The 24,302-nt window shown below is 35.5% G+C and overlaps 3 protein-coding genes across 14 annotated transcripts in view; 2 read left to right on the top strand and 1 right to left on the bottom strand.

Annotated features, from left to right (window-relative positions):
* The window catches only part of LOC127871107 (dynactin subunit 1-like), an 83,390-nt gene extending 75,458 nt beyond the window's left edge, over positions 1–7,932 (top strand). For all 12 annotated transcript variants that reach the window (XM_052413803.1, XM_052413795.1, XM_052413793.1 and 9 more), the window contains 6 exons: positions 1,096–1,167; positions 2,206–2,361; positions 3,168–3,225; positions 3,490–3,581; positions 4,986–5,081; positions 6,144–7,932. In XM_052413803.1, the coding sequence (XP_052269763.1) occupies positions 1,096–1,167; positions 2,206–2,361; positions 3,168–3,225; positions 3,490–3,581; positions 4,986–5,081; positions 6,144–6,290 (621 nt within the window). In that variant the 3' untranslated portion in view covers positions 6,291–7,932. The remainder of the gene's footprint in view (positions 1–1,095; positions 1,168–2,205; positions 2,362–3,167; positions 3,226–3,489; positions 3,582–4,985; positions 5,082–6,143) is intronic.
* Positions 7,933–9,033: 1,101 nt separating this feature from the next.
* LOC127872513 (neurogenic locus notch homolog protein 1-like) overlaps positions 9,034–24,302 on the bottom strand; it is a 36,382-nt gene continuing 21,113 nt past the window's right edge. Inside the window, exons 16-23 of the mRNA XM_052415837.1 lie at positions 24,063–24,171; positions 23,532–23,643; positions 14,061–14,177; positions 13,429–13,649; positions 11,572–11,786; positions 11,183–11,350; positions 9,529–9,688; positions 9,034–9,319 (exon numbers count right to left, since the gene is read on the bottom strand). Of these exons, the coding sequence (XP_052271797.1) occupies positions 9,106–9,319; positions 9,529–9,688; positions 11,183–11,350; positions 11,572–11,786; positions 13,429–13,649; positions 14,061–14,177; positions 23,532–23,643; positions 24,063–24,171 (1,316 nt within the window). The 3' untranslated portion in view covers positions 9,034–9,105. The remainder of the gene's footprint in view (positions 9,320–9,528; positions 9,689–11,182; positions 11,351–11,571; positions 11,787–13,428; positions 13,650–14,060; positions 14,178–23,531; positions 23,644–24,062; positions 24,172–24,302) is intronic.
* Positions 19,756–22,047, top strand: LOC127871128 (uncharacterized). The gene is made up of 2 exons (XM_052413845.1): positions 19,756–20,270; positions 21,029–22,047. Exons 1-2 carry the CDS (start codon positions 19,930–19,932, stop codon positions 21,036–21,038), a joined length of 351 nt encoding a protein of 116 aa, XP_052269805.1. The 5' UTR covers positions 19,756–19,929; the 3' UTR covers positions 21,039–22,047.

The raw sequence follows: 24,302 nt of genomic DNA, 5'->3' as shown, positions 1-24,302 counted from the left end.
TTTAATGGTATTTTTAGTTTCAAGGAAGTCCCTCCTTACCGAAAATCAAGTTTAGGCGGAAAGTGTCGTCCCTGATTAGCCTGTGCGGACTGCACAGGCTAATCTGGGACGACACTTTACGCACATGCATTATGACCAGCTTTCACAGAACAAGACACAATTAAATAAAGCTCTACAAGCCTTACTCTTATTTCATTCTAAGCTTTACCTGATATGTAACACAACAATAAGTGCTGAGTTGAGTTGAATAGGGCTGTATGGGAGATAAAAGGTTACAATAGAACATGTAACAATTGATTTACATATTGGGTAACCTTTATAACCGGGCGAAGTTGATGTTCAAGTCAAAGACATATTCCTAAGTTAACCTCTGGTCTTGGTTTGCTACTGTTAGTCCACATAGATGATTTTTGGTATCTTTTCTGAAGTCATACAGGTTTCATATGATTGTAACCAAACTTAAAAAACAACAATACATTTTTTTCATAGTACTTTATTTAGTTTGTTAGTTCACTTCAAGCACAAAATTCTCAACAATGAGTTAACCACGTAAAATAATGGTTTAACAGTATCTTGACCAAGTTTAAAAATTTATCCAGTAAGTTTTGAATATGATGACTGAATTATCCAACATCTATTTATCCTTATGTGCTGCAGTGTTTTAAATACCTATCAGCAAGGTCTGTTAAATCTCATAAAACACTGATGAGTTTTCTGGTATCTATTTTCCCACAAACATGTGCTCTTCAACTCTTACAATTGTCTCCCTTGCATTCACCACAATACTGGAGGAGTATTCCCCCTTACATAAGCAATCAGATAAAAGAGAATTTTCCCTTATACTATGAATATCAAATTAAACTGTACAAAGTTAACAACGTCATATTTTTATAAAAAAGAATTGGCTTTCTTTATTTAAAAGGTGTGCTTTTAGATTTTATTTATTGTAGAATGGCATTTAATCACATACCAATCAATAAACAAAAGCATGGTGAGCTGTTAACAATATATATGTATACTGACAAGTTAAAATGAAGAATATTTTATAATGCAAACAAAATGAAATTGTAATCTTGATATATATTTTATTTTCAGATTGACTCCCTGAAACAAGCTCTTCATCATTCAAGATTAGAAAATGTCAGACTCTCTGCCGATGGAATGAGGGTATTGATTGATCATATTAACTAACCCACAGCTAATTTTCAAAGGATCTTCACCATTTGTGTCTGTGTGCTTTAATGTTAAGGCTACCAGTTGCCAAAATTACTAAAAGCTACTTAAATCTTTTTTTGGCTGTAAATAAAATTTAAGAAAAAATATTAAAGACAAAGCATACTTTTACACTTTATGAGGTAATTATTTATTAATAACAAGCACAATGGCAAACATATCATGTTTCGGCTACAAAGATTGGCTGCACAAAGATTTGAGCCTCCCTTTGGAAAAATGGGTTTAAATGCATATGCATTAAGTGTTTACCCGGTTAAGCTTGTGCATATGCATTAAGTGTTGACCGGGTTTAGCCTGTGCAATTCTTGCAGGTTAATCAGGTACGACACTCTGCTTTTAGGTAATTTTTAGCTCGGCTGTTTTCAGAGAAAACCCGAGGTATTGTCATAGCCAGCTCGTCGTATCGTGTCCGCTGTCCGCGTCGTACTAAAACCGTAACATTTTGTCAAGGTTTTGAACATTGGCTCTTAAATTAAAGTATTTTACCTACAACTTTGAAACTTCATATGTAGGTGCATCTTGATGAGTTCTACACGCCACACCCATATTTGGGGCACTAGGTTAAAGGTCAAGGTCACTGTGACCTCTTAAAAAAAAAAAAAAAAAATCTGAAAAGCTTTCATTTATTAAAAAATGCACCCGCAGCCAAGCGTTGGCACCCGTTATGCAGTGCTCTTGTTTGTTTGAAAGAAGTCGAGTAAGGGTGTTAAGTGTTTTCCCTGATTAGCCTGTGTAGACTGTACAGGCTGACCTGGGACTACTTTTTATGCACATACATAAATCAGTTCTCTAATGGACAACAAATGCATCACAATAAGTATCTGAGTGGTTATAAGTTAAAGATTAAGCAGACTTTTAAACTTTATGAGATATTTATTTGTTAATACCAGGCACCACGGCAAAAGTAATACGTTTTGGCTACAATATATTTAAGTACCAGCCAAGGTTTTAAAGATGATGATTCTGTTACAGGAGCAAATGGCCCGCCTGCCTCCCCTGCGAGTCCCCAGGAAGTCAATCGGCCGGGGAGCTCAAGGGGTCAGCGTTGCCGTGGGTGAGCTGCCAGAGGGCGTGCCAGGCAAGATGGAGCTGGGCACTCTGGCTAAGCAGACATCCGAGCTACTGAAGGTGAGAAGGGGGAGACTGCTTAAACCGTTGATTGCTTGGAAACTAGACTGTGTACAGCCCTGCATTATCATTTTTTTAGAGATAACTCTCTCCTACTTCTTGTACTGTACTTATACTACACAGAGTTACTCTTTCTTATGTGCTTAAAATGCAGAATTCAGCCAGAAGAGAAAAGGAGCTTTGATATTGTATTGCAATACATCTCAAGAAGTAATGGTGAAATAAGAAAAGAAAAAATATCAGTCTGTTGACAAACTACTTGGATGCACATCTTGACCGGTTTGTAGCCTCGAAGACAATGAAATTAAATATCTTACTATATTCAAGTTTTAAATGGTTTGTTTCCAACCCTTAGATACTGATGAACAACAAACAGCATAAAACCTGAACAGCCTACCAGTTACTTGAGTTACTTGTAGGCTGTTTGGGGCTTATGCTGGTTGCATATAGGCCTTTTAGTGTGCTTATGAGCAAAAAATGATTCATGTAAGTTTAAATATTAATGGCGTCGTTGGAATCCTTATTAGCTCAACTATTCCTTGATAGATTACCTGAGATATTACCAGCAAAACTTTGTTCTCATGAATTTTGATATGAATTAGAGATCTAGTTTAAATTTTTGCTGTGTCTGAGTTATCACGAGAAAAGTGATCGATGATACCCCATGATATTACTATGTTTTTTTCAAATATGGGGCCGAAGTTTGGCCAATATTAAAACTAATATAGATTTGCAAAATGACTGCATAATTTTCATTGAAGGTTTCTTGAATATTCTTTGAATACAAATCAGTATTCTCATTTCAGACTGTGAACTCTTTAAGCTGTTGTCCACGAGTCATTGACATCAGCAAGCGGAAACCAGGTGGGTGGAATGGTCCATGAATTGTTCATTCATTTTTAATGGCTGTTAAATCTATCACTATCATCAAGCAAAATGATAAACATGTTTTAATATATTTAAAGCTGCCAAAAAATACAATAGTTTCAGCTGTCATGCATACTGCTATGTTTTGAAGTCAGATTGCAGTGTACATTGGTCCAAACAAACATACATTTTGAAAGAAAAAGATCTTTCTTAAGATTGAACACAAAGGCAATTGGAGAATATTTTATGATTCATTTGTAGGAGTGGAGCCCGTTTCCATGGTGACCAATCCTAAGCAACAACTCGTGAATAAAACTGCAACCTTGACCTTGCTGGAGAAGAAGACAAACGAGGTATGATGGGTCATCAACTGTTAAATTGAGCAGTAACCAATGGTTACCAATACATTTGCCTTCAGTTCTCTTGCAACACCATCAAATGAGGTAGATCATACTGAACAATCAATGAGATTTGATTGGCAATGTGTGTAGAGTTTCGGAAATCATCCTATATGGTAAGTTCACCACATAGCTAATTTGGTGGAGCAATGAACTTGACTTTGAATCACAGATTTGCATCATAACTTGCTTGGTTATTTGTCATACAATTATTTATTCTTCGCTTACCACTGATTCAAAAGACATAGTTCTCAGTTACTGACACAATCTTTGTGCACTTGGTACTGGTAAACCTTAAGATAGCCTTTTCATGCCAAGGAAAAGAGTGAGTAGGTTGAGAAGGAATAAGACGTGAGTAGGTTAACCAACACATGTGATGCAGATTGATTCATATTACTAATAATGCATTATTATGAACCATATTGTTAGCTGTGATTTTGTCAGTATTGAACCCTTTCCCGCTCAGAGCCAAAGTGAATTTGTCTGTATGACTCCAGCATAATACCAGAACAGCCTGCTAGTAGCTTGCATGCTGTTCAGATTTTATGCTGTTTGCTTCTCATCAGTGTCTTTGGGGTGGATATGAAGCCTTTTAAACTTGAATCATTTAAGAAAAGTCTTTTATTAAACCCCACACTAAACGAAGTTTAGGGGTGTATATAGGAGTGAGCTTGCCTGTCGGTTGGTTGGTTGGTCGGTTGGTCTGTCGGTCTGTTAAGTGTCCGCTCTCTAATTCAAGTTGTTTTTATCCGATCTTCACCAAACTTGGTCAGATGTTGTACCTAAATGATGTCTAGGTCAAGTTATAATATGGGTCATGCCGGGTCAGAAACTAGGTCATGGGGTCACTTAGTGCGTTTTAAACATTGAGCATGGTGTCTGCTCTATAATTCAAGTAGTTTTCATCCAGGCTTCACCAAACTTTGTCAGAAGTTGTATCTAGATGATGTCTAGGCCAAGTTAGAACATGGGTCAAGGCAGGTAAAAAACTAGGTCACAGGGTCAATTAGTGCGTTTTAAACAGTGAGCATGGTGTCTGCTCTCTAATTCAAGTAGTTTTCATCCGATCTTCACCACACTTGGTCAGAAGCTGTAACTAGATGATGTTTAGGTCAAGTTGGAACATGGGCCATGCCGGCTCAAAAACTAGATCACCGGGTCAGTTAGTGCGTTTTAAACATTGAGCATGGTGTCCGCTGTTTTGTATGAAGACAACATGCAAAATATTCTGCGGCATGTGAAGGTATTTGTCATGTCTGTGACAAAGCTCTATTTTAAATTGATTTTTCAAGGGAATTCAAACTGGTCAACATGCCTACCTAAATGGTTAAGGTTTAAGTCAACATATTGTTGTTTCAGCTTCAAGTGCAAGTGACCCACCTTCTGGCTGCCAACAGGACTGGAGGTCAAGTGAGGACAGACTTCTCTGTGTTCCCTACACCAGAGTTTGCTAGGGTGAGAAATCTTCAGTAGAAATTTGGGGAAATATTGTGCAACATAAAGGATCTTTTGGTGCATAAGACAACATGAGTATTGTATCTGCCTACAAGTTCAATCTGATCCAAATATATAAATTACCTCTATAGGTATGATCATTTTAACTTCTGCAAGGAGGGGGGATATTGGAGTCACTCTGTACATTTTTAGACTGGCTTCCTTGCACAACTTTTGTAGAGTGAACTACTTCCACATTTCTCAATTGATTTAATTGAAACTGAAACCTGCAATTGCCATGAAGACAGAAGTGCAGGTATGCAAGACACTTTACATTCCTGAGAAAAATAGACTTGAATATAGCTTACAATGCATGCAGGGGTAGATCTCTTGTTATGCATTTGACTCAAGGCCTTTGTTACCTTGTTGATTTTTAGTTATTGTCTTTAAATACTTCCCCTTTCATTAATATTCTGTTCTAATATTCTGTTCTAATAAAATATAAAGTTATCAGCAGGGTAATGCCATCTGAGCCAATAACAACCAATGTCATTTTGTGTGTGCCATCTATGAATTGGGTACTTACAAAAACCTGGAAAATTGAGTTGTATTAGATTGATCATTTTTGCAATATCAGGTGATACATTAGAAGACAGGTTACCGCATTGTGGTGGGTTGTACCAGCGTAATATCAATCTCAATCTCAGTTCTATTAGTTCACTGACTATCAGTTAATACAGGAGAAGACAGGGTTACAGCGTGCTGTGATCCAAGCCAATATCATGCAATCTCAGTTATATTTGTGTACTCTATCAATCGGGCACCTATAAAAAATTAAAAAAGTGATATTAGGTGTTACATGCACAATTTTGCCACATAAGGTGTATCATGAGAAATTTGATGATATCAGGTGTTACATTAGAAATTTTGCAATATCAGGTGTTACATGAGAAATTTTGCGATATAAGGTCTTTCATGAGAAATTCGGAAATATCAGGTGTTACATGAGAAATTTGGCAATATCAGGGGTAATATGAGAAATTTTGCGAAATCAGATGTTACATGAGAATTTTTTTTAATCAGGTGTTACACGAGAAATCCGGAGATAGCGTGCTGGTGGGTCGTATCACCGTACCGATGGCTGGAGGGGCGGGGCAGACTATACCCCTCAATGTGAACGCTGATCAGCTGCTACGCTTCCACAGTATCATGATCACATCGGCCAGTTAGTGGGCGTGTTCCGACCAATGTGCAATATGGAGATGTTTGAGATTTCTTTGAACGTTTGTTTAAGGTGTAGTTTAAAAAAAAATCTTTAATTTATGTATACGTGAACAATGTACAATTTTACATGAATGGAATGTTCAGCAATAAATGAGAACAAATGATATAATTGTGTATGGTTCCTGTGCATTTTTGTTCCTTTAAGATGTACTAAATGTAATAATCATGCGTACCATTCTGATAATGAAGACTGATTAGATTTCTTCTAAAGTTTTGTCCTTTTTTAGAAGAAATAAAGCTAAGAAACATTTGTATAGCATTCTAATGATTTACCCATATGTAATTTCTTGGAAAGATTTATTCCTATTTTATTTTGTAATTGAAGCTTTGTATGGCCTAGAAAATAATTTGTTTTTACTAAACACTTGGTTTTCTATTTATTTCATCATATTCTGACTATATTTTGAAAGCCACTTTTCAATGTGGAAAACATTAAAGTTATGTTGCTTGCATTTATTTTTTCTCTTGAAATATTCTTAATATGCGTAATATACTTGGCAACATATAAGTATGGAGTTCTGCTAATGTTTATTTTTTGTTATAATTATACAAGTATACTCTTTTACATGGTGTTATGTAAATCAATTAAATATGTCTATAATGCTGGGAAAATTACCATTTTCTCTTTTATAGTGATCAGGAAAATTAAACAAAATCATGTTTAATGTTGCTGGTACATGTTTGGTACATTTGGAAAAAATATAAATAATCTAAACTATGTGACATTTATGTTTACAAATATCAGTATTGATTTTGTACATGTTTTTTGTGCTGAAAACAAACTCTTTGAACCACTGATATTTCTAATTACATGTATACCTTCAAGTGCTTTGTTTATTCTGAATTGTTTGCCTACACACATGATCAATAAATAGTATTTAATAAAACACTCAATTGCAAATAGCTGTTTTTTGTAATTTAAGGGAAAACATTTAGTTTTAAATACAACTGATTTGGTAAAAAAATGCGTTTACAGTGTATTTACTTAATTGTGTTGATTCAATTTAAATAGTGGAATAATACATTATTAATGGATTCATTGAAAATAAAACCATTATCTTGTTTGTAATAATAACACAATTATTATAAATGTAATTGCCTTTATTGTTGTTTATAATTATGTTATTGGTAACACTGTGCTATTTCTTTCAGAGCGTTTGTTTATGGAATTCTGTTACAATGAGTTTGCTTTGGTTATTGGTGTTGATTCTTCAATGTGTGGGAATTAAATTTGTATTGTACGCTTCTGTAAAAAGCAAAATAAATACTACACTGACCAAAAATAAATACCAAACAAGTCGAGGCTTTGTGTTGTCAAAATGCAGTATCAGTACACGATTTGCATTGCTTTAAATTATAGTCAGTCCTGTTTCAAAATACATGTACCTAGCAAATGGGAATAATGAACTTTGCAATATATGAAGTTGTAATATATAAACAACAATTTGGTTAGCTATTGGGCTTTTTTTGTAAATGTGCTGAAGTATGTGCTACAAGAACAACATTTAACTATGTAATTGTTTAACCAAAGTATTGGCAATGTTATGGTAGCAGTCTGCTTTCAGTGAAAAATAAACGTTTAACATGATCACTTATTTATTGATGTTTAATTGGCCAATCCCCTTTTTGCGCTGAGATTCTAAACATATTTTTTCATAATATATGTGAAGTAGAGAAGTATTCTAGTTATGCCACCCAACTATGCGTGTCATATTATGTACCTGTTTTGTGAACTGTACGGTATAGCTCACTTAGTATACCCCACACATACCTTGCATGAATGTACTGTTGTGATGATAAACAAATTTCGTACTTGAATCGGTTTTCATAGGTGAAAGAATATTCCGTTAAGTTACTGTTAGTTTTACCTTTATCTCTTCAAACACGTGCGCGAACTAAACCGAGTATGACTATATATGGGCCGTGCTCTGTGAAAGGGGGTTTAATGCATGTGCGTAAAGTGTCGTCCCAGATAAGCCTGTGCAGTCCGCATAGGCAAATCAGGGACGACACTTTCCGTATTATGATATTTTTCGTTTAAAGAAACACTCTTCTTAGCAAACATTACGTCAGGCGGAAAGTGTCGTCCATGATTAGCCAGGGCGGACTGCACAGGCTTATCTGGGACGACACTTTACGCACATGCATTAAACCCCCCTTTCACAGAGCGGGGTTCAATTATATATATAGGACAGACTTCACAAATGGGCCATTTGTGCTTATGGTGTCCACACGTGTCACGTTAATTTTTGCGAGCTTTGTTTATAAAAAACAACCCGGAAAGTTCCCATTTCAACATGTGCGGTAGTAATAATATATGCGGCTGTGGAAGGCTTTGAATTCTATTCGCGAGAAATGGATCACATATAAAGTTAAAAACTTTTATAGAACTACATGTTTATATTTCAAACACAACATAAATATCAAACAACACGGTTTGAATTTTAAAGCGACAAAACAGCAGTTCTTGTCACTAACCAACGATAGTGGCCTGTCTTCAAAAGGCTTCGTTGTAAAGCTTATAAAAGTAATGTTTTTTAAGTAAAAATACACAATAACTATCTTGTTTAGTTCAGATTATATTTAAAGCAGATGAGATATTCTAGCGTACATTTTAGTAGTTACTTCATTTCCTGAAATCGTTTTGAACGAGAAAAAAGACAAATATTTTCTTGAATTCGATGTTAAAATAAGTCTGACATATTAACGAAAATATATTTCACGTTTCTTTAAATAGGAGCTTTCATTTGGTCATCACTATTTAGTACTGCGGAAGCATTCTTCGCATAGATAACTTCGTCTTCATGACAATATCTGGTGATGTCGCTCCGCCAGGCAGTAGCGCTCTCGGCTCTTTAAAACCACGTGGTTGGTTCGGTACCCCGACCCTGCCATTAGGAACGCGAGCCGGGAATCGGCTTTGTTGAACTTGTACCACAGTTACATTTTCCCCAGATACCTTGGCTCTCTGCTCTCTGTTCAGATAAAAAGTGTGGATTTATATTAAAGGACAAGTTATTCATCTGTAACGAAAGGAATTCCAGAAAAAGTTTCAATATTATAAACTTATATGCATTGTTCAATGCCATGAAATGAAAGGGCCCCCATTAAAACATACTTTGACAGCTCATAGCTTAACGACTCAAGTAAAAACGGTATAAGACTGGACACAAAGTCCCCATACCTGATTCGCTTCAATACCACAATCAACGCCGCTAAACCAGCAAGCGCCAACGCCCCGCCTACCGCGGCGCCGATGATCAGCCACTTGTTCCGGGGCCAGGGTCCGGCCCCGTGTGTCACGTGACCAACCTGAGCGTTTGAGGCGCCTCCTGAGTGAGAAGCTAGAAAAGGAAGGAACGCACACTAGAACATTGCCCGTCCAACAATTCTCATTGATAGCAATTTGAGAAAAAGCTTGAACCGTACAATTCCCAAAGTTTGCTGATTTTAAGATTATTTCGTTTTATGCGGTTCTTCTTCGGTATTGATAATCACAAGATTCGTGAGTTGAAATAATATATAGTAATTCCATTACATAATACAGATTTTCACTCGGTAAATTGAATTTTAATATTTTTCTTAAAAGTTAAAATGTTTGCGTAGATGTATGTTGAGCGCATGAGCAATTATTTACCAATACAGGACCAAAGCAGAATTTGTTGTATTAAAGATGTATTAAAGCAGACGCAGTCTGAAATCACAAAGATCACATATTGACGACATGAAATTCCTTCCTGAAGATACTTTACGATCAACTAGTTTCTGTCGGTCATGTGGATCATGGGTAAAAGTATAACAAACAATCCCTCGAGATAGTTAAAATTCTCTGCTAATTTGTTTAATGCATCCCTCCTTTATTTACTGCATCGCTCTTATTTTTCTATGTTTTTTTCTTTTATTTATTTTTGACTCCTCTTTTGAAATTTGCGCTCCCTCGACTTAGTAAGCCGTTACCATGACATATACCGGTAACTCGCTCCTTCGAGTATGTATGTCGTGGGAACGATATAAGAAAAAGAAAGAGAGTGAGTCACCTCTATCCCATCGTACCAATGTGATTGAAAACGTTATTTTGGCATGGATTATTGTTAATTGTTACGAAACGTATGTAATGAAATCTCGACACTATCATGTTACTTTTTCTCTGACGTCTTATTTTTTTTTATTTAGTGCTTAATGTTTTGATGAATTCCTATGACATGTATTGTAATATTCTCTGTTCGCTAATGTTTTATTTGAATTCTAATGCAAATTGAATGCATGCATAACACTGTATAAGCCATTGTTGTTTATTTAATCGTTTAACGTCTGGAAAACGTGAGAACCTATGTACCACATGAAGGGACTGTTTCTAACGCTCGCGCACATGTAAAATTCGCTATGTTAACATAAGCAAACGGGTATTACGACCAGAGTGCGGAGTGTAAAAGTTTCACCTTAAATTTCATACAGTTATGTTTGTTTTTTTAGAATTGTGGAAAATGCAATGGTGCAGCTGTTATTTTTACAGTACGCTTGTAATTGACAACGGCGTCATCGTACTCGGATTAGATAACTGCGACCTCGTGCTTGTAATAGACAACGGCGTTATCGTACTCGGATTAGACAACTGCGACCTCGTGCTCGTAATAGAGACAACAGCGTTATCGTACTCGGATTAGATAGAGACATCTTCTTGCTCGTAATAGACAACGGAGTTATCGTACTTGGATGAGATAACAGCGTCCTCGTGCTAGTAATAGACAATAATATTATCATACTCGTACCAGGCAAAGGCGTCCTCGTGTTCGTAGTAGACATCGGCATTATTGTACTCGTTACAGATGATGGCGTACTTGTGCTCGTACCACCACGTGTTTGCTCCACAGTTGGAGGAGTTACCGGAAGTATGTCGCACGTGTCTCCAGTCCACTCGGGCGGACACGTGCACGAAAATGATCCAACTAGGTTGAGGCACGTGGAACCATGCAAACACCGACCCTCCTCACATTCGTCGATGTCTTCTGCGATAACAAAAACCAGGATTTATTGAGGATGTATTTGTTTATAAAGGTGTATGTTTTACACGGGTGTGTTTAATATAATTAGTGTTTTTTTTTCTTTAAAAGTGAAGCATTTGCGGACTATTAATGTCACGAGGTATGACGCATAAGGTAATACCGTAAACGGGTAATGTTTGCGATTAGCCTTAGTTAGAAAATAGAAAACAGCCGACGCATTCTACCGTCACAGTTGTGTCCAATCCATCCGTGCGCACAATGACACTTGTACCCGCCAGCAAGGTTCGTGCACGTGCCCCCATTCTGACACGTGGTTGTGACGTCACACTCGTTGACATCATCTCCGCATTCGTCACCCTTCCATCCTTTTAAACAGGTGCACGTGTAGCTACCGCGCGAGTTTGCACAACTCTGGTGGGCCTTGCAAACGTTCGGCGAACTGCAAGTGAAGCGAACAGTGCCGGATAGTGCACCGTGGAGCCCAAAATGCATTGAAACATTTTGGGCCCACTCGGTGTTTTTTGGACTACAGTTAAATTTATGGATTTTCGTTTTAAAAGTAATTCTGAGATGAAATAAAGTCAAATATACTTGTATATTCAATCATTTATCTGATATATAAATATGATGTTTACACGCTAATGACAAGTTGTCCATTTAAGTCGCGGTGCCTATAGTCAGTGTCCTACACTGCCTAATCGGTAATCTGGTACTGGAAGTGAACCACATTGGATATCGTTCCACGAGTCAGAAATTTGTATTTGAACATAATCCAGCATGTGTAAAAAAAGCTACAGTATCTACATTTTCACTATTATCAAATTACTATTTGTATCCTCACTGTAACCTAATAATCAGAAATTGGCTATTTGCTGTTATATACACATAAACTAACTTGATTGTAGATAACCTTATGATACTGGCTGCATTGTTAAGAATACATGTACCATTCAGCTCAGATTCGGCAATATATTACAAACGGTACTTAATTGACAGATTTTGTTAGGCGTACTTAGTAATATTTTTCAAATGATAAAACCTACGGTGGCATAATCATTTAAAGGGGCCTTTTCACAGATTTTGGCATTTTTTTTAACTTATTCATTAAATGCTTTATATTGATAAATGTAAACATTGGATCATAAAAGCTCCAGTAAAAAAATAAAGAAAAAAATTAAAAAAAGAAAAAGAACATTGCCCGGAGCAGGTTTCGAACCAGTGACCCCTGGAGTCCTGCCAGAGTCCTGAAGTAAAAACGCTTTAGCCTACTGAGCTATTCCGCCGAGTACTCATTCTATACGTATGTTATACCTTATATAAGCAATCTTCGTAGTTTCACAAAATTTAACGACAAAAACAGAAACTCTCCAAATTATTCAATCGTTTCGCGTTGCAACGCTTTATATTTTTTAGGTTTTAAAATCGTCAAAAGATGCATATAATGGCTATATTAGAGCATGGTTAATGTTCAGTATTACTGTTTCCTCACAAATATCATAACTAAAACGAAAACTTACGAATCTGAAACAACTTTTTTCAATTTTGTCAATTTACCAAAGCGTGAAAAGATCCCTTTAATCATTCAAAGCTATGACGTGCGCACGCCATAATTATGACGTGCGCACGTCATAGCTATGACGTGCGCACGTCATAGAAATAGTAAAATAATATAACACAGGAAATATTTTATTTAACTATTTTTATGGCGTGCGCACGTCATAGCCTTGACGTGCGCACGTCATAGAAATAGTTAAATAATATAACATAGGAAATATTTTATTTAACTATTTCTATGACGTGCGCACGTCATAGTTATGACGTGCGCACGTCAAGGCTATGACATGCGCACGGCAAAGATATGACTTAGGCACGTCAGAACTATGGCGTGCGCACGTCATAACTATGACGTGCGCACGTCATAGAAATAGTTAAATAAAATATTTCCTATGTCCCATTTATGCCGCCGTATAAAACCTCATAAGACATAATGATTTTATATATTCACTTTGTGTATGGGTGAAATTGGACATACAAAGCATCACCATGACATTGCATCGATTTTTTCTATGAACACGACCCACCTGGAACACTCGTCAATGTCATCTCTGCACGTATTGCCCGTAAAACCCGCCAGGCACTGATGCACCGTCACGGTTTGATCGCGATGCTGACAACGTGCCCCCTCCCAGCCGCTGTAGCAGGTGCACGTAAAGCTGCCAGGGGTGTTCACACACTCGCCGCGATAGCCACACACTGACTGGCTCATCGCACACTCGTTACGGTCTTCATGGCATGTCTCACCCTGCATTAAAACATACACGTTACTACGACGATTTATCCTAAGAACGAAAAATCGACACTTAACCCACAACTAATGTACCGCGACTATTGCAACTGATGGGTCCCCTCTACCCATCATAATACTTTTGCACTCCTCACACACACCATATGTACATACGTGATAATCATCACCATCTTTTCCCCTCCCCCTTTTCGTCTTCTTCATCTTTTTTTCAAGATAATTCTGGACCACATCTTGATTTAATATGATACCCATATTGAAAAAGCTCCAATATCGCAATCAATCCGGGTCGCCTCAAAATCTAGTGTGCAAAATCACATTCGGCTCCCATATTGGCTTCCAATAAAGGGCACTTAATGATGCCTATTTTGAACCCATATATAGTCCTGAACGATGACACTAAATACCCACCAAAAATCCCTCATGGCAATCGCACCAGAACGCCCTGTGGGTGTCGGACTGACAGATGGAGTGGGGAGCACAGGATAGGTTGCCGCATATCACCTCAGCGTTGCCGTCCGTCGTCGTCTATGGAATGAGTGCTGCGTGTTAATGGCGACCAGGTAGTATAACGTATGTTAATTATTTAATGTATTAATTAATTAATTAATTAATTAATGTATTAATTAATTAATGTATTAATTAATTAATGTATTAATTAATTAATGTATTAATTAATTAATATATTAGTTAATGTATTAATTAATAAATTAATGTATTTATTAATTGTTTATTTTTGCTAAGGATATAACTTGAAACGGCTTTTACCACAGTTATGTACAGCAACTGTAGTGATTAATCCACATTCTAGGTTTTCAACATCATTTAACCCATATTGAATATTTATAAAAATAGTTACACTAATTTTTCGTTTATCGCGTATTAACAAAAGAGTCAATATTTTTACCTGTTTTTTCTATACCTTAAATGTAGGAAACAATAAAACAAAAGAGAGGTTGTCTTTATACAAGCTATATAAATACCTGCATAGAAGAACAAATCTCTACAAATAATAACGATCCGAACAATAGTATCAACAATATGCACAACCGACCAAACGGAAGACACATTTTAATGTAATCGAATTATAGAATGACATGTGTCTGTGTACTATAATAAAGCTGTACGAACTTTCTAAAAAACAACGACTTAGTTTCTTACTATCGTGGTATTTTAAAACAAAAACATCGGTGTCACGGATAATCACACTAATACAGGATCCACGTCTAATAAACTTGCATTGATACATTATTAAAACTAATGAATTCAGACTTAAAGGGACATCGTTTGTTCCAGTTTTTTATCATTTGTAAGTTTGTTAAGACTGGTAAACAGCGTGGACAAAAGTCGCGTTAATTTTTTCGAATGCATGTTTTGGACAACTGTTGCCGTTTGGGCGTGTAGGGTTCTTTCTTCGAACAACACGTTTGGGTTTCTAAATATATTATATTTATGATTTAATATCATAAACATACAGGTTGACAGCATGAATGATATGCAAAGAGTGACATTCTTATAATAAGTATACATTTCAATTATATATAAAATGATGTGTTCCGACGGTAAGATACCAACTAAATTAATACACAAATACAACTATTAAAACACAATAATAACAATAATACAACCGACCGACATGAATATAAAAGATGTATAAAATGCATATTTACCTAAATATATTATATTTATGATTTAATATCATAAACATACAGGTTGACAGCATGAATGATATGCAAAGAGTGACATTCGAAATAGTCATTCATGCACACGGATGTGGTTGAGTGAATAAACTCATGCTTGACAAGCCAATTAACGTATTAAAATGTTAGTAAAAACAGTTCACCTTTCTACCCAGTCTCTACATACTGAAAACTAATCAACTACTACAAAAGAACGCTACTAATTCTATTTACAGTTAAAATCTACTCTGTCCAACCATTGAACAATCAAAGCAATGTTTCCTTTAAAAAATAATTTACTTCAATATCATTCAGAATAAATATATTTATGAACTAAATATATTTACAACAATGAAATACGTCTACAACACAACACGAAAAAAGAAATATTATTTAAATTCAATGCACATTCTTTCTTATTCAGTACAATTAAGAAAAGACGAATGCTACAGAAAACCATTTTCTTTACATACTTTTCCTTTAAGATAAATATAAATTATTACTAGGATTAATAAAGAGTCGAGTCGTTGAAAGGTGTCAGAAATTGCTAAAATTGAACTGATATTTAATAACACTAGACTCATCTCTATATCATAGGCTAGCAACATAGATTGTGTGGCTTGAATGGCTTATCAGTCAATAGATACAACATATATATGCGATTGATCCTTCAAATGCTTACTTGATTAAATTTAATAGTGCCACTTTAATTCGGTCAACTATGTGTGATGAGACAGATAAAAGGCGAACTAGGAACAAATAAAAGTGAACGACTGAACTAGTTTAGTAAAGTTTGTTATCTCCTGATCCGTACACTATTTTTGTCTATCCAAACAGTAATATAAATTACAATCGTTCATTTGCCTTGAAAGCTTGCTGATTGGTTTGTATTCATTGTGTGCGTCAATATTTCTTTATCAGTCTTTAGTCAAGCGAAAATTAGAAATGCAACCGCTCATCTTCTTTTTTTGCAGGCTACACGGCACTAAAAACTAAGAATTATAGGACTAAATACGTTTTTATAAGGTCAGTCGAAATGTGGAGTGTTGTTTATTATATAGTGTAGAAACTTATATTGCGATTGTATTTCCAATTAAAGAATCAAATCTACCAGCTTGAACCAATTTGTAACGAATGGGCATATGTGAAATTATACTACAGACACATTTCAAAACAGATACATGTATGTCTAATATTTGTCGTTTCTGGTATAAAAAAATGGTTCGCTCGTAGTCCTATTTGTATAAGTTTCTTTCCCTTTTTCAAGAACAGACTTTGTATACTTTCAATTATCTGTTCGGGCATATTCATATTACTCGAAAGTCGCCTCCGTACAACGATGAGCCTGTTTAAGCATCGATTAGTTCATGCCGTCACAACTCATACGAAAGCAGAAAACCCCACTACAACACGATGCCAGCATACACTCCCAGCGTTATATAAACCAGTGTTGTTTACTCCTTGTTTTATTATTAACTTCAAGTAATATATATTTAACCCAAACTCGTATTTTGGGGGAGTTTAACTACATATATGTGCATGTTTTTTTTCTGTCCTTCTCACTGGTTGATACATCCCCAATAATTATCCGAATGTTAAAATATCTTTTCTAATGTGGACCATGTAATACAAAATCTATTTTGCAAAGAAAAAAAATTACTTGCCCTTATTATAAAACAACAAAACTCACGTTTATTGCATACCTAAAGCAAGAAAAAAAAACCAGATTGAAGTTGACATTTTGTACATTTTGGATGGCTTTTGAGGAAGAGGGTTTAAATTATGATCGGAAAAACTAAATTTGAAACCTTAAGAAATGCGTCAATCTATAAGTGTTTTTCCAAAGGCTCATTACTGATAATTAAATTTTTCCTTTTCTTACATATTATTTCAAATAAAATCAATTTTAAAAACTTCATTGGTGATGTAACTTTTATAGTCCAACCATGTTACGTCGTGATTTAATGTATGTAAACAAACTCAATATGGTCGAGGGATGGAAGTGTGCAGTAAGTGCGAACACGAAGATTATCATGTACGGCACAATTCTGTCATGAATCAGCATGCTTAGAACGTTGAAAAGTTGTAAAAATGAGATACCTTAAATCTGGGTTATTAATTGGGTCCCACTGTGTTACGTCACGAATTGGATGTAAAATCGATAATTTTTAGTAACTTCGCATTTTAACGTGAACGAACTGACGCTTATTAATGATTGGATGTGAGCGGCCGACATTTTATTAAAAGATGCCTGAAGGCCGGAGCGAGTTAGGGTAAGTTTTTTTCCAACACTATTTTATTTCAAAATTGCAAACAAATTCATAAATAATATGCCAAGTAACACTTGATTAATGCAATCAAGATATAAATCATTCATACAACAACTCTTCAGTAGTATAAATACATTTTTTTAAATTTCTATTAGAAAAAAGTAAATTTTCTAGTATGTTGTAAGCTCTCAAGGGTGTTAATATTACTTTTGCCAAAAACAAGTTACAGGCAAGAGCATACTATTTGTTGCAGATTACCTAACTTTAAAAGTTCATAATTTGTTACAACTTTGAATCGGGTGCACGCTTTAATAATAGCACAATTGCATGTGATTTCGTGTTGGAAAGAAACAATAGGAAAAAGAAAAAAAAGCAAATACATTTCCAAGTGTGTGTAGACAATAATGTAAATATTAGATGTAATAACAGGTGAAAATGGCATAAAAAAATCCTTTGCTTAAACAAGTTACTGGCAAGACACGAATCTTTGTTGGAGATAACATAACTTTTAATAACGTAATTTGTTTTCTCGTTGAAACAGGTTACTTTAAGATACATAATTTGTTATCTCGTTGAATCAGGTACACACTTTAAGAATAAAACATTGGCATGTGATTTTGAGTTGTAAGGAAAATATAAAAAGTAAAAAAAAATGGTAAAAAACAAAACAATAAACAACAACAACAGACACACTAAAAAAATTAGACAAACAAATCCCAGTCTGTGTAGACAAAACAGTTAATATGAATTGTAATGACAGATGAAAATGGCATACTAAAACAATTATAAGGCATGCATTTTCCAGTAAATAGAGACAAAAAGTAAGTATAAATTGAAATAACAGATGATGAAGGCATACAGAAACAATAATAGGTGCATACATTGATACTTAAAGGCCTTTTGGTTTTACATTTATTTGTTAAAGGGGCATTTGCACAGATTTTGGCATATATTGGAGCTTGTCATTAAATGCTTTTAATTGATAAATTTAAACATTGGACCTAAATATCTCCAGTAAAAAAAACAAGAATACAATTTAAAAAAAAGGAAAAAAGTAACCCTCAACTGGACTCGAATCACTGACCCTTGAAGTCCTGGAGTAAAAAGTCTCCCGTTTAGACCACTCGAACATCCGTGCGCATACTATGAGCTGATGTATTTTTTACTTAAAATAGAAGCAATCCTCATAGTTTCCCAAAATATAACGACAACAACAGAACTTTCCAAAATTATTCAATCGTTTCGCGTTGCATCGGTTTATAATTTTCAGGTGTTCAAATCGTCAAAAGACGCATATAATGGATATTTTAGAGCATGGTAAATGTTCAGTATTACTATTTCCTCACAAATATCATAACTTAAACGAAAATTTGCGAATCTGAAACAACTTTTTTTAAATTTTTGTCACTTTACCAAAAACGTGAAAAGGCCCCTTTAAATCGATATACGCTGTAACTAGCATTTGTATTAAGTAAAAACAATAATTAAACAATCCTCACATTTAAATTCTAAGTTTGTGAAACAATTGCGCCTAGAACTATCCTAGCTAAGGATGCTGAACTCTTATTTAGTTCCAGTTGCTAGATTAGCTTCCATATACAAGTATTGTGAGAAGTGATATTCTCTGTTAAACAGTTTCGTAGACAAATATGATTGATGCATGCTTGGTGTGGTTACGTTTATTAACAGTATAATGGGGTTGTTATTGTAATGTTTGATTACATTCACAGGCAGTATAACATGCATTGTCTCAGTGATTAAGCTTCGCATGTTTTGCTACTCTTAAATTATGACGTTTTATCTCTTATATGTTGTCGTTTTATTAATGGCTAACACTAAAACGCCGTGATAATAATCAACTCTCACTGTTCTTCGATATTTGTAAATCCAACTCGCAGCAGATAAACCAAACTGCCTACAAAACATTGAGGTCGAAATAAATTTTTAATACACTATTAATGGACGAAAAACTAATGTATTGAACAGTACAAATACGGTACAAATATTACCATTTCATAACTTCCTCCATCATTTAATGTACTAAATATAATATTTTATCAATAATGTGACGTAAATCAATAAATTGTCGCTTGTTATTAAGATAAATGATACGTGTGACATGAGTTAATAGTGTGCACATTCAAAGATAACGTAAGTCATATGCTTGTTGATTCATCTCTACATGTATTTGTAACGATGTATAGGAACACCAGTATAGAAACATTGTATTTGTGTTTAATTGTTAAGGATTTACAATAGTTGAAGTTTGTTATTTAAGTTGGAGGTAATTAATTTAACACAAAATTTAAATATTACACAAACTGATTCACCATGTATCTGGACTCAGAGTTTAGCGTTTCTCTCACGTCAGGCTTTCCATATGAATCAACAACCAATTCTCCAATCACTTCGACCGGAAGGTCCGACGACGACGCGGCGGTAAGCCTCACCTGGCTGATATCCATCGTCATCGGCGTCGTCGTCGTCATGTTGTTTCTAGCCCTTGGACTATTTTACTGTATACGGAATTTGGAGTTATGTTTCCTGACGCGATGCCCGGAGTGTTGCCCGTGCTGTGTGCCCGAGGACGAAAGAGACGAGTACATCCATTTAAATAACGCGTTTGATCATTACCGAGATCATTACCGAGACGATTCGTACACCATCAACAGGTAAGAAAAAACCATCAATCTCGTCGTTTTGATAATCACCAGCATAAATCGTCAAAATCGCATCATCCTAATCCACCACCGCCACCACCACCACCACCACCGCCAGCGTCAACGCCACCGCCACCACCGTCGCCGCAACCACCACCGTCGCCACCACCGCCGCCGCCGCCACCACCGTCGACGCCACCACCGTCGCCACCACCGCCGCCGCCACTACCGCAACCACCGCCGCCTTTCTCCGCCACCGCCTTTCTCCGCCACCGCAACCTCGACCGCCACCGCCGCCGCAACCACCACCACCACCACTTCCACCACTTCCACCACCACCATCACCATCACCACCACCACCACCACCACCACCACCACCACCACCACCACCACCACCACCACCACCACCACCACCACCGCCACCGCCACCGCCACCGCCACCACCACCACCACCACCACCACCTTGTGTATTCTGATTAGTACTTTTTTTCATTTCCACATGATAAAAAAGACATCAACAAAAACATCGACTTAAACGGTGTGGGCAAAACCAGTTTAACTGGTGTATGTGTGTCAACGTTTGTAAGAAACAATTATGGTGGTTTATTTACTTTAAAACGTTAATAACAACTGACATTTTTCATTTTACAATCATGTGTGAGATGGATGACTAATAAATAAATTTATAAGATTAGATTGATTTTCAATTAAACATGTTTTACCCATAAGTGAATGTGCGTATATTAGTTTAAATTCTATTTATGTTCCAGCAAATCCTGAGAGTGTGAAGATCTTTGAGCTTCTTGAAACTTGAAAGTGCCAGAACCATACATGTCGCGTTTTGAACGGTTATACACAAACATGAGTTTTTTCTTATCTGATTTGAGCTACTCGCTGATCCTAGAATTGATCTCCTCGTTCAATGGTGGTACAGTGTTTAACATTCATCCTCTATTGTTGTCAAATGATGGTGACCATATAACTTGAACATAAAATGTGGTTTTCGTAAGAGCAACATAATGTCATCAGAAGAAAGCTTAGGTTTTTAAATGCAGTTTAAATTAGATAAAAGAATTATGCTTCCGTGATAAGAGTTGTTTTTCATTTATTATTTTGCAGTTATAAAAGCGTTTATTTTGTTCAAATTGTTACAATTAACATGATATTCTTTCTGCCTTTTTATTTATTTGTGCATGTACATTTCTTGTTAATAAATAAATATTTTTCATTTTCTACAGTTTTGCATTAACTTACCGGACGAAGTAAATATGTATTTAATGCACAAAATATTAAATGTAAATTTTTAAATCGCGTCTGAAAACTTGTTTGAGTTATACAATTTCATGTTAATTGAATCCTAACAGTGTTAATTTTTCTTATTAGTGCACCGTTCTTATGTGTATTATGTTTATCTCTTAACTACTACCAAACGCCCTTAGCGAACTTTTGCTATGCGTGCAATTATTATATTAACGATACAACGACTTGAATGTTAGTCTTTCTACTGTCTCACATTTACATTTATATATGTCTGTATTATGCTGGATTGTTTGCATGTGAACTCATATATGTTTAAGTCTCGTTCATCGATTCAATACTTTGTTATGAACGAGCAAGGCACATACTTTGTGTCGTAATCTGCCGACATTGTCTCTGGATTTATTGCATATTATTTTTTGCATATTGAAATCCTTCCCCTTTGTTACTGAGATTCACCTTTGACGATTAGATCTTCTGCAATGAGCTTTGTAAAAGTAAAAATAAATTTGCACGAACGCAAATTTGTCAATTTATAGTTTTTGTGTAAGGAGCGTTCTCTTATGTTTGACGCGTAATGTCATTTTTACTTGGTATCGTGCATTTTCTATAAGTCATTTTGAAACCATGCAATAATATTTATGAACAACAAATGTTTTTGTCAGAAACACTATGTCCCCTACTGCACCGCTTTGATTTTTCAATGATCTTCAATATTGCAAAAGTTATGACAATGTTAAAGTTTGACGCAAACAAACACACAAACAAACAAACAAACCGACAGACAGGGCAAAAACAATATTCCCCCACTATAGTGGTTGGGGACATAAAAATGAGCAATAACTATGCCTGTAAAACAATGACTTCCTGTAGCAACGTTGATGTTATAAAAATTAGCTTTCAATAACGTATCAGTAATACAGTAAGCGTGCGTTATTATTATAAAAATCTCGAAGTATTGGTACAAAATCCCAGCGTGGATAATTTATGCATGAGTGCGTTAGAAAATATGAGAAACAGTCGCACTGAACGCCATTCGTACTGTTTGTCTTAAAGTACAAATCACTCGTATTCTAGAACGATATGAAACAACCAGACATTGGAGAAAAAACCCCAAATAAAATGAATTAAACAAAAACACCATATGAACTCGCAAATTTCTTTAACTTCTCAATCATATTTAGTCGCAATGCATTTGAAAAGTAACAAGAGTTTCCATTGCATACTGATAATACAGCTGGATAATATCATTTGTATGAGAAACTGTATAATTCTAACACATATCTGTAGACCTATATTACACAACTCTAATTATAAACAATAAAGCTATAAACATACCAAGCATTATCAGTTTCTTCTTAAAAGCAAGATGATTTGTTAATTATGTATTGTTTCTTTAGTTCATTTCCATACACGAAAGTATAACTAATTTAGATGTTTTGTTAAAATTGATCCCATTTAATTTGCTTGCTTGCATCGTACAATGTATTGTTTGGTAGATGGCGTCTTCATATTTGCATAACTGTGCTTATTCTAGCTGACATGTTGTTTGTTATTTGCAAAGTCGTAATTAGAATGTGTGCCTCGTCTGTATATTGACACGATAATAAACTAGAATGGGGAACTTGTCGATATATAACAAATCAATTCCTTTACTATTTTCGTTTTTATTTACTGCTTAGTACGTTATACACAGCATGTTCAATATTATATCCTAATAGTATATGTAGGTAAGTTTTGTATTTCATTATAAGAATTAATGGTAAGAAAACAAGTCTACAATAAATACACATAATTTTTATAAACAGATGTATTATAATATTATGCAACTTGACCTAATCATCCATAAATATTTTACTGTAAACATTATAAGCTAAAAAACGGACATAAACATTTACAATACTTACACATATATAAACCGCATACAAAACAAAAGCAAACACTGAATCGCAGTGTTTAAGCTCTCGTTAACAGTCTTTTAATGCCCTGCCAGAGCCCAGACCCAAAGGACTGCACCCGTCTCGTTGCTGTCGACAATGTTCCCTTGATTCTGTCCACCAACGCTGGCTTTACCTCAGGTGCGGACGCCTCACCTATGTCAGTCGCAGTTGCAATCCTGGTTGTGGGTCTATCAGCAGAAGAATCTGCTATATTTTGCTGAATTTTGTTTGCCCTGGCATTGACGAAAAAAATGAGGTTTCAGGCGTTCGTTTAGTTCAATTGATGCTGCTTGTGTGTTTTCATTGACCAGAGTGAGAAAAATAAAATATTTCACAGTACGATAAGAATTGCTATGTTCAAATTAAATCGACCACAACAAGAACTCCATTTCTGCGTGTTCAGATTTATAACAATTGACTTATACATATGATTAAAGGAGTGTTTGCTGTATTTAAACAAGTAATTATAGCAATTCTATTACCGGCAACAACAGTACACACCTTTTGCATTAAGTAGGAATGTATTATTAATACGAATACACTCGGCCTATGGTTTGAAAATTAAATAAAAAGTGAATATTTTTCGGACAATGAAATAATTGGTTACTGTAGTTTGTTGAAGACAACAATTCCAGCCACCAATCCCCCTACTACAACAAGGCACACCAGGACCGGACCCGATATCACCCACGTGTTTTCCGTTCCAAAACCAGAACCTGAAAGAATTATTCGGAAACGTCATGGTGTTCTTCATTGTTTTATTCTAAACCATTCAGTGGTATTTTCCTTAAAGTGTTTTCTTTTATCGGAATGACGCGCATCAAAAGCACCCACCAGTGCTTCTCTA

The sequence above is a fragment of the Dreissena polymorpha genome, chromosome 3 (assembly GCF_020536995.1).
Source record: "Dreissena polymorpha isolate Duluth1 chromosome 3, UMN_Dpol_1.0, whole genome shotgun sequence".
In the NCBI taxonomy this organism is placed as follows: Eukaryota; Metazoa; Mollusca; class Bivalvia; order Myida; family Dreissenidae; genus Dreissena; species Dreissena polymorpha.
The sequence above is the reverse complement of the archived record's forward strand: the minus strand, read 5'-3'. Positions and strand labels throughout refer to the sequence as shown.

Excerpts from the sequence above, each read along its gene's own strand:
- LOC127871128 (XM_052413845.1), top strand. The coding sequence starts at position 19,930 with ATGTATCTGGACTCAGAGTTTAGCGTTTCTCTCACGTCAGGCTTTCCA.